We start from the raw sequence: 15,899 nt of genomic DNA on the forward strand, positions 1-15,899 counted from the left end.
ATGGACCCAAACTCCCACCAAGAGATATATCTACTGGTGAGGGCAACCGCAAGGGGGAATGGAGAAGTGGATAAAACAGAGACTGCCTTGAAGAGGAGGTATTAGTCTTCGATTCGACCTTCTATTTCTTCTAGCTGGTTCAGCTACGTTGTACATGCATAGGGGAAAAAAGGTCAAACAATCATGCCTAATAAATTCTCCTAACTGTGCTTCTTTTTAAAGCTCATCATGACTACCAAAAACATTCATTACCAAATAGTCTAAAGGCTTTTGCTTCTCTCTTAATACATCTGTAGATATAATATAGCTTGCATGGAGTTGAAGTTTTATTTTCTCTGAAACACTTTAGTTCTTTTGCTGATTCTCTTTGAGCACTTTTCCTCTGCACTCTAGTATTCAATTCTTTTCTTTTCAAAAATAACTCTCTGCTCCGTTCTTTTGTAGAGTCAAATAATTATATGGTTGTTCTCTTACCAGGACTTAAACTTCTGCCTGAAGTTGAGTTCACAAATAATGGTTAAAAAATACCTGTAGTTTTTGTTTGGATATTTCTAACAGAAATAAACCCGGCAATTCTGGTTCTTCGGATTGCTTGAAGTTTCGTAATTTCTCGCCTTGTCTTGGGTTTTAAAACTTAACTTATTCCTTATTCGAGCTCGACTGTGATGTGGCGAGACACTAGAATTTTCTAGAATTGGCTTTCTCCAAGTGATGCTCAAGCGTGATACTGGAACACTGACTTGTGTCAAAAGAACGGACGAAACGTTTCCTCAGAACTACTGCGCTGAGGTGAGACGCTACCGACGCCTCACAGAGTTCAGTTGAAGTGCGCCGTTTCTTGGCAAGGCATGCGCACTTAGATCTTCCGCATCCAAGAGCAAGCGAGAGCTAGACCGCTGACCCTGCTCATGATTAGGTGTACCATTTCCTGACTTATTCACCGGTAACAACCTAAGTAAGCGTAAGAACTGCCATAGTGCTGATTTAGTGGCTGGAGGGAATTTTTTCCTGTGAGGGTATTAAGCAGCCCTTCTAAAAGGTTTATTTTTACGGGCTGAATGATTCTTAATGCATGCACTGGCCACTAGGTTCCTGACAGGGAATTATGTGGAGTGGGACTGTCATGATGTGTAATTATATGGAATGGTATTTTACTTTGTGTTGTGGAGTGGTATGTAGTGGAGTTTAATTATGTGGTGAGTAGTTGAATTTTGTGGCATGATGTTGAATTCTATGGAGTGGTTTGGATGAATGTAGTGTGTTGTGTAATTGTATTGAGCTGAATTATGTGGTTTGGTGTTGAATTATGTGGTGTGGAATGGAAATGTGTGGATTTGAATTGTGTGGCGTGGAACTGTGTGGTGTTGAGTGAAATTATGCCGATTGGAATTATGTAGCATGGTGTGGAGTATATTTGGGTGGATTGTGCTATGTGGCATAGAGTGGTTTTATGTTGTGTATTTATGTGGCATTGTTTAGAGTGTAATTATGTGGAGTTGAATTATGTTGCATTGAGTGGTATTATGTGGAGTGTAATTATGTTTGGTGGCAGTGAATTGTATGGTGTGTGTCATCCAATTTAAAAGCTACATTTCGTATTATAGTAGTAATGATCATCGGATAAAAGTTAACTCCACACTTTCGGTATGATGTCCGATTGCTAGGTTTCACCTGGGGTCTGTAAAACCAGCCCCCTCCCCCCATATGAAATGTATCTGTTTTTAATATATTTGGGATGAAGCTCAAGACTATTGTATTTTCTCTCCCTCACCGTGAAAAGTGTTAAAGATCGCCATATTGCATTAGCAAAGTATGCATCTTTTGGCCCTGATGAAGCTACATATTCTCGTGAAACACGTGTTGGCTGATGAAGAGCTCTCAAATCGATAATAAAACTCTTGAATTATTAATCATTTTTGATTACGGAGTATTAACTGTTAAGTAATAAAACCTCAAAATACAGTTTGTGTTTATTAGAACTGTGTAATGTAGGACAGTTGTATGTAGTACGCCATCAGAAAGATGGATTAACGTGAATGAACAAGCTAATGTTTGGAGAAAATTATTGCATTTTCATAATATCCTTAAAGCTGACAGTGTAGTGAAAAAGGATGCGCTGTTTGGGATACTTATTTCTTTGAGCGCTTTACATGAGCACCAGTTACATTACGCAAGGGCATATTTTTTTTTTGAATCACAGGAGGTCCCGTCTTGAACCTGTTTTCTCAATTCGATGGTTGGCTGCTCTAGCCTTATGCCACACTTTCCCCCGCAAGAGTGGAAGCATTTTCAATATTATATGCAACAAAGTAATATTTGTTGCTTATCAATCTTATGCAATTTACAATCATTGACAAAGCAAGTAGCCCTGGCTTGTTGTAGGTGTAATGTTACTCGTTGTGTTATATATCTGAATGAATGCACAGTCGCAGCAAAATACCACTGGAGCAGCACACTATGCTAAGTACAGATTTTTAGCTAGAGCCACTCCCTTAGTTACATCAGCCACGCCCCTATGAGAGAGCTCCCGGTTTTTCATCCCACTTAAAGCCCTTACTACACGCATGACATGGCATCCCGTGGTGTCAACTGACTTTTTAACGCCTGTAACTCGATATGCTGGATAGCGGACGGACACAGAAAGAAACCCCAAATCCAGGGCTTTACGTGGGCCAGGCCCTCCCGGTACACAGCAGATGCTAAGACTGGTCCCTATCGGGCTCTCCATTTTTGCCTCACTCTCAGGGTGAAAAATAAATCTCAACTTTGTGGCAGTACCACCTTTCACTGCCTTTGATGTAACTTCAAAGAGACTCGTTCTAGTTCTTTTAGTCTCATCATGTCAGAACTGAATTATTTTCAATGTTACATACGAGGGCGTAGTTGGTGCTTATTTATCATATGCAGCTAAGAACCATTGACAAAGTCCACAGTCCTGGCTTGTAGGTGTAGTTACTTGTTGTATTTTATATATATGGATGCAATAACAGAAGCAGCAAAATACCAGTCTGGATGCCCACTATGCTAAGCACAGATTTTTAGCTTGTGTTTTTATGCCACACTCTACATTACATAGGCCACGCCTCTTTGAGAGACCCTCCAGTTTTTACATCCCACTTAAAGCCCTGCCCAAACCTATATGAGATTTAGGATGTTACAGCTAGACAACATGGCGAAGAGTGCAATGGCCCATCAAGTATTCCCAGTATTCATAGGTCGTACAGATGAGACCTGACCCGAACAAACCACAACCCAACTGCTGGCTACACATCAAATTAGAACAAGCATTGGCATAGCCAATAGGTCTCGCCTTTGGGACCTTATAGTTTAGCCATGCAACAGTTGCATAACGAAATACTTATAAGGTCCCAAAACCGAGACCTATTGGCTATGCCAACGAAAGTGACCGCGATCAAACATCAAAGCTGCTGAAAGTGAAAGTAATAGCGGTAAAGCGCGGGGTGCGCTCCCGCGCACATGCACTGTAGCTCTAGGCTGGCCTGGTAGCACTTTTTGGAGCCCTCTCAATAAGTCTCGCCAGACCAGCACATGCGCTGGGTCAGGCGAGACCTAAAACACAGTACGGAGGATGTAAGGGCCTATGGTTTTCACTGGGCGCGTAACTGATCGTGCCACGACCTGCAAGATTTTCAATGTAAACCAAAGATTAATACTGCAAGTCCTGGTTGCATTTGTATAGATTTTTAGTGGGAAAAAATTTGAATTATTTCAAAAGAGCACAATCACCCAGGCTGAATGTTGCACTGTGCATTTATTTATGTGGGGTTTAAGAGTGCAAATAGGCCCCTAGCTCCAGGCCGGCACATTATACAAACTTTAATCCACACCAGGTACCTCTAATGATATTTGCCAAAACTGCATGTGTTTTTTTTATTCTTCGGTCTCGCCTGATATTTGCTGATGATGCCTGATGATATTTGCCAAAACTGCATGTGTTTTTTTTATTCTTCGGTCTCGCCTGATGCGAGGGTCTGGCAAGACTTTTTGTGAGGGCTCAAAAAAGTGCTACCACTGTAGCCTAGAGCTACAGTGCATGTGCGCGGGCGCTTCACTTTCGCGGCCGCTTTGATGTTTGATCGCGATCACCTTTACTTTCGCGGCCGCACGGCCGCTTTGATGTTCTCCGTGAGCTAGTTTTTTTTTCCCCTGTTTATTACTTTTCTGTTGTAATGGCGGCACCCTACACTGGTATGAGTGGCACTATAAAACAAATTAAATGAATTTTAGAAAGAGTGCTAATGGAGACTTTGAGGTGCGTTGTTAAAGGGGTAATAGTGAAGGTATCACTGGCGGCGCCAACCAACATTGTCACACAGGGCACCACCAGCACTAAGCCGGCCCCGTGCTAGGCATATTGTGTGCTTTTGAGAAAGTATCCAAGTTAAATTCAGCGCGTTACTGACGCTGCAATTAACATGAAAACTCTCACAAACTGCACTGATATTTGTCGCTGCACCCACATCCGTGGTCGGGTTCCTAGCGCACATAGCTTTGGCTGAAGCACACAGAGACCTTACACTGCTGCACACAGAGGAAAAGAAAAGGCAACATTGATTACAAGGTGTGTTAAATCAAGATGTTCCATGCGCAATGAGGCAGGATCACACAGTAAAGTCACAACAGCCTGTTGAAATCTACAAAATCAGTGTCCATGGTATGCGTTTTGCAGTCCATTATGCCTTCTTAATTTCTCTCAATTTAGAAAAAAATGTCGTCTTTTCTTTAAGAAACTTGTTTTGACTTGAAGGACTTTTTCTCTCTTTTTCTATTTTTAGAGCTCTCACCAGTAAGACAAGCGGGAAGCATCCTGGGCGAGCACAAGTCTCCAAACTCTGAAGGCAAGGTTATCCCACCATATACCTTAAATGCTTCATCCTGCAGCAAGTGTGTTTCTTCTTTTTCCACCCATTGTAAGAGCGACTATAGGTAGAAAATCATTGCATTGTTAGGCTGTTGTTAGGCGTGATGTTTTAAACTGAGGGCTCCAGTGCTAGATTAAATAATTGTTACGCTTTGCACAGCAGCAAGGTTTTTGGTGGTACTTGTCATTAGGGTGGTTTTCAAATACAAAATGGTGCTTTGTGATCTATCTTGTTGGTCGTGGTTTGGACTCCCTGCAGATGGTGTTTCGTGCTCCTTAGCGTTAAAGGTTTGTGGTCACAAATTCTTGCAGCAGCGTGGGGCTGTGTAGGCACTAGCAGTCACTGGTGCTCCTCTTAGGACTGCTTGAATATTGTTGCGGAGCAGAGAAAGTTTGAAGCTGAGACTAACTAAGGGAATGATCCTCTGTGCTCCGAGGTTAAAGAATGCGAGCACCCACATTCCCATGCATAAGCTGCACCCATTGAAGCATCTGTTCTCAGTAGGAAAGATCAGATCCTGTGTATCCAAATACAAAAGGAAACGTTTCGGTACTGATGTAACATTGAACAATGGATACAATGTCAGATTAGTACAGCTGCGCCTTCTCGCATCTGGCGGCCAAGTCCTGAAATGGCCTGCACCTCCGTACTGACCCCCACATCCCCACCTCCCACCCTGCACGAGTTCAGGAAGGACATGAGGACCTGGCTCTTCAACGAACATCTTGAAGAAGGTGGTAATTATATGCTTGAGAGTGTCAGATATTGATGACTCATCAGAAAATATTAGGAATATGGCCAACAGCCAGAAATAGACAGTGGTATAAAGTGCTATTTTCTGGGTATCCTTGGTTATTGTCTAGAAATGGGAGTGTACCTACTAAATACATATCCCTAGGGTCCTAGGGCCCGATTCACAGAACTAACTTAAGACAAAATCCTAAACTTACTACCATTTTGGTATTCACAGAAGACACTTACTCATTTCGGTATTCACAGAAGTTAGGAGTCCTACCTTTAGGATTCCTAAATGCCTTCTGTGAATACCGAAAGTCTTAAAATTAGGATTTTTCTCAGTTTAGGAGTCCTAAAGTTAGGAGTCCTAACTTTACTACTACTAAACTGAGAAAAATCCTAATTTTAAGGCTTTCGGTATTCACAGAAGGCATTTAGGAATCCTAAAGGTAGGACTCCTAACTTCTGTGAATACCGAAATGAGTAAGTGTCTTCTGTGAATACCAAAATGGTAGTAAGTTTAGGATTTTGTCTTAAGTTAGTTCTGTGAATCGGGCTCCTAGCGCCAAAATGCAACAACTAGGATTTAATTTTGGTTCCAAAGTTAAGAAGTATCACAGGCTTGTCAAGGAGAGGCAACACTGGCGAGAATAGTTACATTTTGCTCTTTTGCTTAGTTCAAGCCATTCCTAGCAAGTAATAAGTACTGGGTCGAATCTGTCTAGGGGCCTCTTCTTGCGATGTATCATCTGTGTGCCCTGTGGGTCTGTGATATCCTGTTTGACTACCAGATGAGGCATGTGCAGTGGGGGCATGAGACCAATACTGTGTGGGCATAGTGAGCTTTGACACACAGGAATAGTAACTCAAAGTTGAGTGCCACGAACCCTCGCACTTTATATGCCAATGTTGGCTTGTCCCACTTTATTTATGGCCGTCTACCTGCTCAGGCCAGTCTAATCATGATGGATTTCAAGGTGTCAAAAGCTGATATGGGATGTGGAGGAAGAAATAAAGCATCTTTGGCAGGATTGTCAGAGGGAAGCAAATCCATCTGTTCAGAGTTGTCAGCAAATTATTTGTTTTTATAATTCTTTTTATTGAAAATACAAAGAAACAGCAGCACAGTAGTAGAGAAATACAATGCATCTATCATCTGCAATACACATATAGTAAATGTCAGTATTATATTGTAAGACAGTTTCATAGCTTGGACTTAAGAAGATAGGACCTCGTCCTCTGTTGGTACCAAAGGAGCCTCACATATATCTCCTCTGTAAGCATTCCAGGCGCCCCAAATTGAGAACCACTTTTTTGGACATCCCCGTGCAGTGAATTCAGTCTTTTTTTCTAAACATGCACCAGTCAAGGTTTTGTTTCCATTTTGACAATGTGGGTGGCATGTCAGACCGCCAGTTTTGTGCAATGTCCCTTTTTGCCGCTGTAAGACCTAAGGTCACCCAGGTTTTCTCTGAGGTGTTAAGGTCAGTAGGCTCCCATATGTTAAGGAGGCAGCGCTACGCTTCGGGGTGTATGTTTTTGTTCAGGACCGCCCTAAAGGTCTGATGTATCGCTTGCCAAAACCGCTGAATATGGTCGCATTCCCAAAGCATGTGCATAAACGTGCCTACCTGCCCACACCCTCCACGGCATTCACCCCCGCCTCCTCTCCCTATACGCAGCAATTGCGGTCCTGTGATATAAATCCTATGAAGGATCTTGAGTTTGACCAGTCTCAGTCGAGCAGAGATACCCACCTCCCGGGGGGACGCCACTGCCTCCCGCCACTCATCGTCCTCTATTTCAAGGCCGTCTGCCACCCAGTGTTCCCTAAGTTTCTCAAGGGGTCAGGGGTATTGTGTAGCAGTTTCTTATATGTAAGGGAGACCGTTTTTCCCGGCAAGTAGCCATCCAGGAGTCTATCCTCCAGCGGGGAGGAGTCGGGGAGCAAAGTGCTTTTTGGTATAGCCACATAGAGGGCATGGCGGATCTGTAGGTAGCAGAATAAATTTGTGTCCGCCATTTCATATTGTTGTTGTAATGTCGAAAATGGTACTTCCTCTCCCCTGGACCAAAGAGCACCTATACGTGATACGCCAATTAGATCCCATCTATCAAAACCCTTGGCGGTCCTTAGCTGACCTAGTTGTTCCGAGTCCCACTGGGGGGTGGCAAGAGTTAGCCTACTACTCCAACCCAGACTTTTCAGGACGTCGTGCCAAATCCTTACAGCATGTTTGGTTGGGCCAGTGAGCGGTAATATTTTGCGGGGGGAGTACAATGCTACTTTATAGTTCCTGCCCGGCAGGAGCCATCTGTCCATGGCATATCCTGGATCATGGGGGCCGCGGTAGGTGGCTTGGTTAATGCCCGCAAGTTGAGCAGCCCAGTAGTATTTTTTAATGTCTGGGAGGCTTATGCCACCGTCATACCAGTTGAGGACCACTTTTTTAATGTGCTATGCGGGGTCCCCTGTTCCAAATCCATTCCCTCTTGAAGACTCTCAATTTCCCTAAAATAACTGGCTGGCAGCGGATTGGGCGTATTTTGCAATGTATATAGGAAACAGGGTAGAGACATCATTTTAAATAAAGCTGCCCGTCCAAGGAGAGCAGGCTGGAATTTGGTTCCCATTGCTGGTTTCCAACTAAACAAACCACACCAACTTATGCTGTAAAGGTGAATACTAGTTAAATAGTTACTTTTGTTCTTTCTTTTCCTGAAACACGTGCCCCAGTCCTTAGGAGTTTCTCTTAAATCTGTTGCTCTTTTAATGTATTGATGCTGTTTCGTCCGGCCATCCATGGCAATGCCCCTGGTTTTATACCTTCAAGTTGTTCTTCATGTTCCTCTGCTCAGTTCTTATTGGATGTTCCAAAACTTGCTCTCTTCTGTGGCAGCTGCAAGAGAGTGCAACAAGCGGCCAGGGTTTGTTTACTTCCCTCTTTACTTCGTTTCCCCCCCTCTTTACTTCGTTTCCCCAAGTCTTTAAGCATTCCTTATTCATTGTAATATTCGTAACCCACCTTAAACTGTTCTTCTTACAGCACCACAAAACCTTCAAGAAGGATCTTTGTAACAAAGGGATTTTGTTTTCCGATACAAAACACCACCCTTGTGATTACTCATCTGTGAGATTTCTTTACTTTTACTTTGCAGATCGATACCCCCAGGATAATGCCAGGACCCCCCCACCTCCAGCTTTGCACCTTGTAAAGACAGATTTCCAGAGTTGTAAGTACACTAAACTGTCCAAGAATGGAAGTTTATGAATTTATGGAGAACTTTTTTGTTATATCGGCAAGCGCACTAATCATACACACATTTGTCTAATTCAGCCTTTCATTGGCTGTGGTGGCTCACTTCATCCAACCATCATCACCCAATCCAGCAGTGCCACAAAGTGAGCGAAGGCTGCTGCCAGTGTGCGAAGGGCACGAAGCCCAGTTCTTTTGAATTTTAGTTGGGTCTAAGAATGTGCAAGAATTTGAGATGACTCCTTCATTTGAGAATCACTTGCAACCCCTGATATGATGTACATTTATCATGCAAACTTTCTGCCACTACTCGGTCCCGTTATGGGGGTTTGCATAATCTCTGGTGCCACACCTCTCCCGCTTGTGTGCTGCCCTTTCCTAGTGGCACCAAACTATTGCTCTGTCTCCACACTACGTATTTTTGTAATATTCTGTCTAACTACCTCCACCCCTGACTGTGTAACATTAGACTGCTATGTACCAGAGACTTGAGATTGTTGATTTATTTGGATCTTATAGAGTGCACGATTACCAATAGGCGTCTTGGCGGGAATACTGGCCGGTCACTTAGTAAAAAGCCAGGTTTTGAAAGGTTATCATATCTGGAAGTGCTCATTCATTGAGCTATTGGCCATTAGGAGGGGAGTTTCAAATATTGCAAGTCAGGCAAGAAAAGGAATGACTGGCTTGTGAACCCTTCCTGATCGTAGGAACGGTAAAGTCATTTTAGAAGAATTGGCAGACTGTAGAGTATGGGATGGGTGAAAGAACTGAAAATGGTCAGATTGGAATCCGTAGTTGAAATTCTATGAATTTTTATGAGAAATGCGTTGACATTTAATGACTGCTCTTTTTAAATAGCCAATCACAGTTTTTTAAGACGTAGAGCGGTGGGACTAGTGTGGCGATTTAAGCGGCCAATGTCTAGCACCACAGTTTTGAACAAGCTGCAAGTGGTAATAAAAGGGCATTTTGGTAAGCCAAGATAAAGAAAATTACAATAATCAAGTCTGGGTCCACAGAGAGGGTATGTTTTAGTATGAAAGGCAGAAGCGTTAGTAGTAGAAAACGATGCTGAGAGGTGGTTTTATATGTACAAGTAGTTATGAAAGCAAATAGTCACCATGGCATTAGTGTGCCAGTTTATCCCATTGATAGTGTCACCTCTAGGTTCCTGTGTTTTGGTACTGTACAAATCCCCATGCCCTTTATGGAACTGATGACATAACATTGTGCCAGTGATGGCACAGAGAAATCCTCTAAAGGTTCATTCGTAAGTGCGGTCCCTGATTTTATTACACTATACACGTCTGTTTGGAAGCAGTCTTTACTTAATGTACGGTGGTGCTGTTAGTTACGTCTGATTTATTTTTTGGGGGGGGGGGGAGCCTCTCGTTTTCTCATTTTGGTTTTGCTTCATATTGTATTTTAGAGTTAAAAGTTGGGTCCAGCCCTTAGCAACAGTTGATACAACCAGGCTGATTTTAGGTGCAGGTCTCGTGACATTACTTTAAGATTAATGCAGGACACAGCTTCTAATGGATTTACCGGTCACCAGAAATGCTTGGCTACTAAATAGTCAGCTTTGTTTTGACTCCAAACTCTAGAAAGAAGTGCTATCCTTTACCTTATCATTTTTCATTTTCTTCAAGATGTAAACGCTTCTGTCTTAGTATCCCCCATAAATTTGTGATTATTCTGATTTTTCAATGCGTGACCTTGTGTACCTCCTTCTGTTGCATACAGTGAAAGTAGTGTATTTAAATCCCGTGATCTTCTTGCTTTGTCTTTCAGCATTGCTGCTTGCCGGAGCTCCGGACTTCCAAGCCTCCTCCTCCCCGCTTTCATGTAAGAAGCCTCCAGGTTTATATAAACCTTCACGAGTCCCGCTTCTAAGGAAAGAGACATAACTTGATTTATTGAGTTTGCCAGAGTGAGTTGTTCATCATCAGCACCAGACATTCAATGTTGTTTGGACATCTCTATGGACCAGCAGTCCATTGCTTCCCCTCTGAACTGCACGCTTGGGAGTTGTTACTTGCTTTCTGTGAGCTCAGTCTGGCTGTCAAAGAGCCTTGTAATATACTGTATTAAGGCTCACAATTTTCTGTTTTAAGATAAATATAGACAGAGAACAATGTTTTCCAGTCTATTTTGTTTTAAAAGTAGAATAATACAGAAAGTTGGTCTTTACCATTACTCACCATGCTGTCACTTTTGACATCCAGGTCATTACCTGTGCGCAGTGACAGCATGCAGAGAGAAAAAAAAAAAAAAAGTGAAATGTTCTTAAATAACTTTCTATGTGTTGTTTGTACTAAAATGCTAGTGTTGACACGGATGTATTCTGAAAGGTTATATGTGGCAGCTTAGATTGCTAAAACACCACCGGCATCAAAGTAAGAGTACACATTCATCAGATAATTGGGGTGCAACTTAAGTTGTTTGTTAAACACTAAATAAATACGGATAAAAAAAATAGTGGGAACAGATAAATATGGATAAAAGAAAATGTTTAAAAAATACCGTAAAACTAGGAGCTGTTTATAAACCATTTTGTACTGTAAGTTCTGTTCTTTAAATCTTGCTGTAACCCAGTGTACTCAGCAAGTATTCTGTGGTACCGTCCCATCGCACACTGCTGGGATTTGTGGACTTTTCACTGCAGGGACTTCGCTGACTCAAAGCATGCCTGTGATATCGCTGCTGTGCGATCACGGTTTAAGTGAAGGGTATCTGTTTTTTAATGATCCCTGTGTAACTTTTAGGTCTCGCCTGAGCTAGCGCGCATGCGCTGCTCTGCGAGGCTTCTAGTAAGGCCTTTCAACTCTGACCACACGCACGAGCTTGTGCTTTTTTTTTTTTGCTCACACGCTATTGGCCTTTGCGTGCGTCTTTCTAAGAAAGACAGCACGCAATTGGCCAAAGGCGCGTGCATGTCCCGCCTTCTCTCTCCCCTGGCCTAGTGAGCTTGGGAGCGAGCAGCAGCGTAGCCGGGTGCCAGGTGCATACCTCACATTCCTTTCGTGGCCGCGTGACCATGCTTGTTTTCTTTTCAATGGAAGAAAAATATATTAAAATCAGTACTTTAATTGGAAAGTAAAAGTCAAAATAATCGTTATTCCCCAGTTCAGGCCAGTTTGTCACAGTGAAGTGCCAGTACCCTCCAGTTAAAGTATTGCCCCGGTTAAGAAGAGCCAGTCCTTTCCCTTTCAAACTCAGAATTGCGGGTGCCTAGCACCCGACAGTGCCTGCCCATTTCAAGTGTTGTGCCAGCTTAAAGTAGTGAATTGTTCAGTGTGCCTCTCTTCTATGTGCATTTATGTAAACTCTGAAATAAAATAAGCTCACTAAATAAAGCAGTACAAGCGTGGCACACTGTGCGCCCTGGCTGCTTGATGCTATCTGGACGCCGTGTTTTCGACCTCTTAACTGCTCGTGCGGACTGCTAAGACGAGTTGCACTCTCCCAGTGCTGCCATGGCACCTGCCAGCTGTTGAGTGGTGCTCTCTCCTCCCTCTTTGGGTCAGTGCCCTCCTTCTCCGCTCATCTTCCCCTGACTGTTCCCTTCTCCCTGAACCACAGTCCCTGGGGAGAGCTTCCCCTCTCACCTGCGGTCACGGGCTTGAGCTCTGGAGCTCTTGTCCTGCCGCGCACTACCCCACTCACCACTCCCCACCTTCCCCTGCCAGGCTCCCGCCAGCCCGTGGTGGTGCTCATAAGGCTGCTGGTGGCGCCGCCCGTTGCCATAGCGACGGCGTCAGCAGATGCGAGGTCCATGATGGAGAGGTGTGAGAAGGAACCGGGTCACGGACGGGATGGCCCAGGGCTTGGACTCCAAAACGTCCTGCTCACTCGACTGCGTAGGGACCCTCTCTTGAGGGAACTAGGCAGAAACCCCCTGCTCCTCGTGCCCGGACCCTCTCTTGCAGCATCCAGGCACCTCATACCTCTCAATCACTGCACTTTCAGTGTGGGTTAAGACTGACTTACAATGTGAGCCTAGCTTGAAGTTTCCACTGGAATGCATTGGGCTACAGCGGTACTTGGAAGGGTCACAACTCAGCAATTGTAATTTAATAACGTGAAAGTTAGTCTTTGGATTTGGGATCAGTTGACTACTGTGATCACTTTGGCAATTGTCTATTCACCGAATTGGTCTGTAGTGATCTTCATTCGCGTGTTTTGTCCCTGGGAGTGGAGGGGTCTTATGTTACTGGACAGTGCCAGCGCTTCCCTGGAGGGCTACTAATAACGGGCAGTCTCCTAGCCCAACACTTACCATTTGTTTACAACCATATCATTTTTATTTGCTGCCTTAGAATTTGGTGGTCCGGTAAACCTTCACGTAAACATTCAAATAATGTACACCTCCACGCGATTCAGATTGTCGTTACACAATACAAGTTCATTCATCCATCCATTCATCATTTCACTCTTTCATAGAGCACATGCCTGTAGGTGAGTCAGTTTTCGGAGTTACACAATACATATTTCGTTAATTTCTCTTTCAAAGAATGTATGCCTCTGGGGGTGATGCAATTTGCAAAGTTAAGTAATACAAGTTTATTCATTAATTCATTTCACTATTCCATTCATTCATCTGCCACTCTTGTACATAGGTTCCGTAAATTGCCTTTTTATCAGGTCAGTGTTTAATTTGATAGCCAGCACGGGGAAAGCTGGCAAAAAATGTAATGCGTGACTAAACTCTTATAAAGTCCCAAAGGCGAGACCTATTGGCTCTGCCAATGCTTGTTTATTCTTGTTAATTTACTTTTGTACTGCCTCTCACTACATTTGTTCTGTTTGTTCCGGAGGCGCAGCAGTGCGGATTGCACGTCATTTGGACCCAGCCGCAGATTCAGTGTGGCACAGTGCTTGGTGTCCTCCACAGACAACCTCCTTGCGCCCTGCTTGTTTTCTTTGATACTTTGTAACCCGTACTCCTAGCGGGCTCCTTGCTGGGCCATGTTTAAGGGTGGGGAGAGGTTGTGGCACTCAGCTGTCACTACAGGCCATCTGCTTCCGGTCTCTTTAAGACTTTCTGCCTTGAGCATAAACCAGGTTTGCGTTGTTGGTGGGACTGCCCGAGCTGGGAAGTTTGCTTTATGGCAAATCTTTATTCAGTTTTTGTCTCCTCCGCGTTGCCCCTTTTCCTCATCATTTAAGTTCCAACGCCTACACTTTTAGTAGTAACTTGTATTCGTCTTTTTCCAAAGAACCTAACTGTAAATGGCCTGGATAGATCGGCTCAGTGTAGAATGTGTTCCTTGCTGTCACAGTGGAAATCTAAATGTAGTGTTTAGAGAGGTAAGGGCAGTGTAGTTGATACTGGGAAGATGGGGAGCAGGGGAACTCCATCAATAAGACAAGGAGTTCATATGCTGATGACAGTCATGGCTGCCGCAGAATCTCATCAAGTTTAAAAACCTTTAACCCGTCTGCGAGGATGCTAGCCTATGGCATTGATGCTCGGATTGGTATGAGAGGTGAACCCTGCCCCAGCGTCGTATCCTGGTGTGGGTGGAGAAGCAGGTGGAATGAAAGGTGCTGTGAATGTCTGCTACAGCTACAGTGGTAGCATCTGGCCTCCCCGCGTCAGGAAGGGCACAGGTGGGAAGTGATCCCTCTGCCCAGGTTACTGTAACGCCCCCACTGGCCCTGCACAGAATCTCCCCGATCCCAGGGTAATGCCTGAGAATAACGATGATATCTTGTGTTTCAGACTCCTCGTTCCCCCATTTGTTGACCATGAAGCAGGAAAGCGGGGAGGATGAACTTGGTAAGTCTAAGGTCCTTATATTTCTCTAAAAATATGAAGCGTAAGCATTTTCTCCACTCTCACTGTTGTTTTTTTCCACCTATACTGCAATCGTTCCCTGATACTCAGTACTACCTGCAGAGCAAGAGACCACCGCCACCCTTCCGGAAGACGAAACTTCACTGGACGAACAAGTGGCTACTGATCTGCAAGGCAAGTGCCCTGCCCCTCTATGATCATTGTGCTACAGTGCCACATGCTGGCTTTACAATAGAAACTTTGTTGTGTCTTCAGTCAACCGCGTTGATGGTGTGTGGCCTTTATTGTTAAATAGTCTCAAACTAAATAGTGTCATAGGATTAGGAAGGTTTAAAAAAGAAAAAAGTCAGGTAAGTTGCATCGGTCTACCACCCACTGGCCACATGTAAAATAATATTATCGCATGCTCCACTCCCCTAAATAGCTTAAACTGAGATACTGATTGGTTTTTCTAATTCTAACTTCTCCTCACAGCTCTGATCCAAGGAACATCACACGTATAAATTGAGTGGAAGCGTTCCAATTTAAAGGGTTACATCTTTCTTTCACCTCTACTAGTTCCTTTGTGTAATCCTCCTGTCCTCTACAGAGCAGGCTCTCCTGCTTGCGGTTTAGACTAAACGACAAGAGACCTGTTTCAAATCTAAGAAATTAGACGATCTGTACTGATAGTATTTGTTTTCAGAACATCTTCCGACTTCTTCCTGTACGTCAAAGGTTGTAAAAACTTGAATTTTTAATAAACTACTTGTATGCCCTGCCTTTCCCCAATTACCAGCTAGTAACTGGGAACAGACTCTAGAAGCTTGCAGTGTCAAATATGTACTGGTGGGTAATCTGTTGTCAACAGCAACTTTAGCGTTTCTCACAGATTTTTTGGAACAAGCTTTGGCATTAAGCCATGACCTGTGTTCAGTTCTTGATCTACAACCCACATTAGGTGTGATCAGACTTTACCCCGTTTAACTTGGAGAATTGCTTCTATCCCAAGCTTTAGAGATGTCTAAACGGTGCACTATATATTTTATTTTAAGTTCAGAATTTTTTTTATTGATAAAACATAAGGTGTCATAACATAGTTCACAATGTTAAATGCATTTCAAACCGGAGAAAACATTGCAATAAAATTATACAATTATACGCATCGGACTCGAGAATGAAACTAGGCATAGTAGAATGGTACGGGTAAGTCATACAAAATATTGGAATATCAAGAATTTT

At 43.5% G+C, this 15,899-nt stretch overlaps 1 protein-coding gene and 1 long non-coding RNA gene across 2 annotated transcripts in view; one reads left to right on the forward strand and one right to left on the reverse strand.

The window, feature by feature from the left end:
• LOC146863786 (uncharacterized) overlaps positions 1–15,899 on the forward strand; it is an 89,462-nt gene that overhangs the window by 56,369 nt on the left and 17,194 nt on the right. The window contains exons 3-7 of the mRNA XM_085628071.1: positions 4,797–4,859; positions 8,778–8,852; positions 10,670–10,723; positions 14,604–14,660; positions 14,769–14,852. Coding sequence (XP_085484197.1) covers positions 4,797–4,859; positions 8,778–8,852; positions 10,670–10,723; positions 14,604–14,660; positions 14,769–14,852 — 333 coding nt within the window. The remainder of the gene's footprint in view (positions 1–4,796; positions 4,860–8,777; positions 8,853–10,669; positions 10,724–14,603; positions 14,661–14,768; positions 14,853–15,899) is intronic.
• The window catches only part of LOC146863787 (uncharacterized), a 160,624-nt gene continuing 151,411 nt past the window's right edge, over positions 6,687–15,899 (reverse strand). The window contains exons 2-3 of the long non-coding RNA XR_014969270.1: positions 10,603–10,767; positions 6,687–8,518 (exon numbers count right to left, since the gene is read on the reverse strand). This is a non-coding gene — a long non-coding RNA (uncharacterized LOC146863787). The remainder of the gene's footprint in view (positions 8,519–10,602; positions 10,768–15,899) is intronic.

The sequence above is a fragment of the Triturus cristatus genome, chromosome 2_1 (genome assembly GCF_964204655.1).
Source record: "Triturus cristatus chromosome 2_1, aTriCri1.1, whole genome shotgun sequence".
In the NCBI taxonomy this organism is placed as follows: Eukaryota; Metazoa; Chordata; class Amphibia; order Caudata; family Salamandridae; genus Triturus; species Triturus cristatus.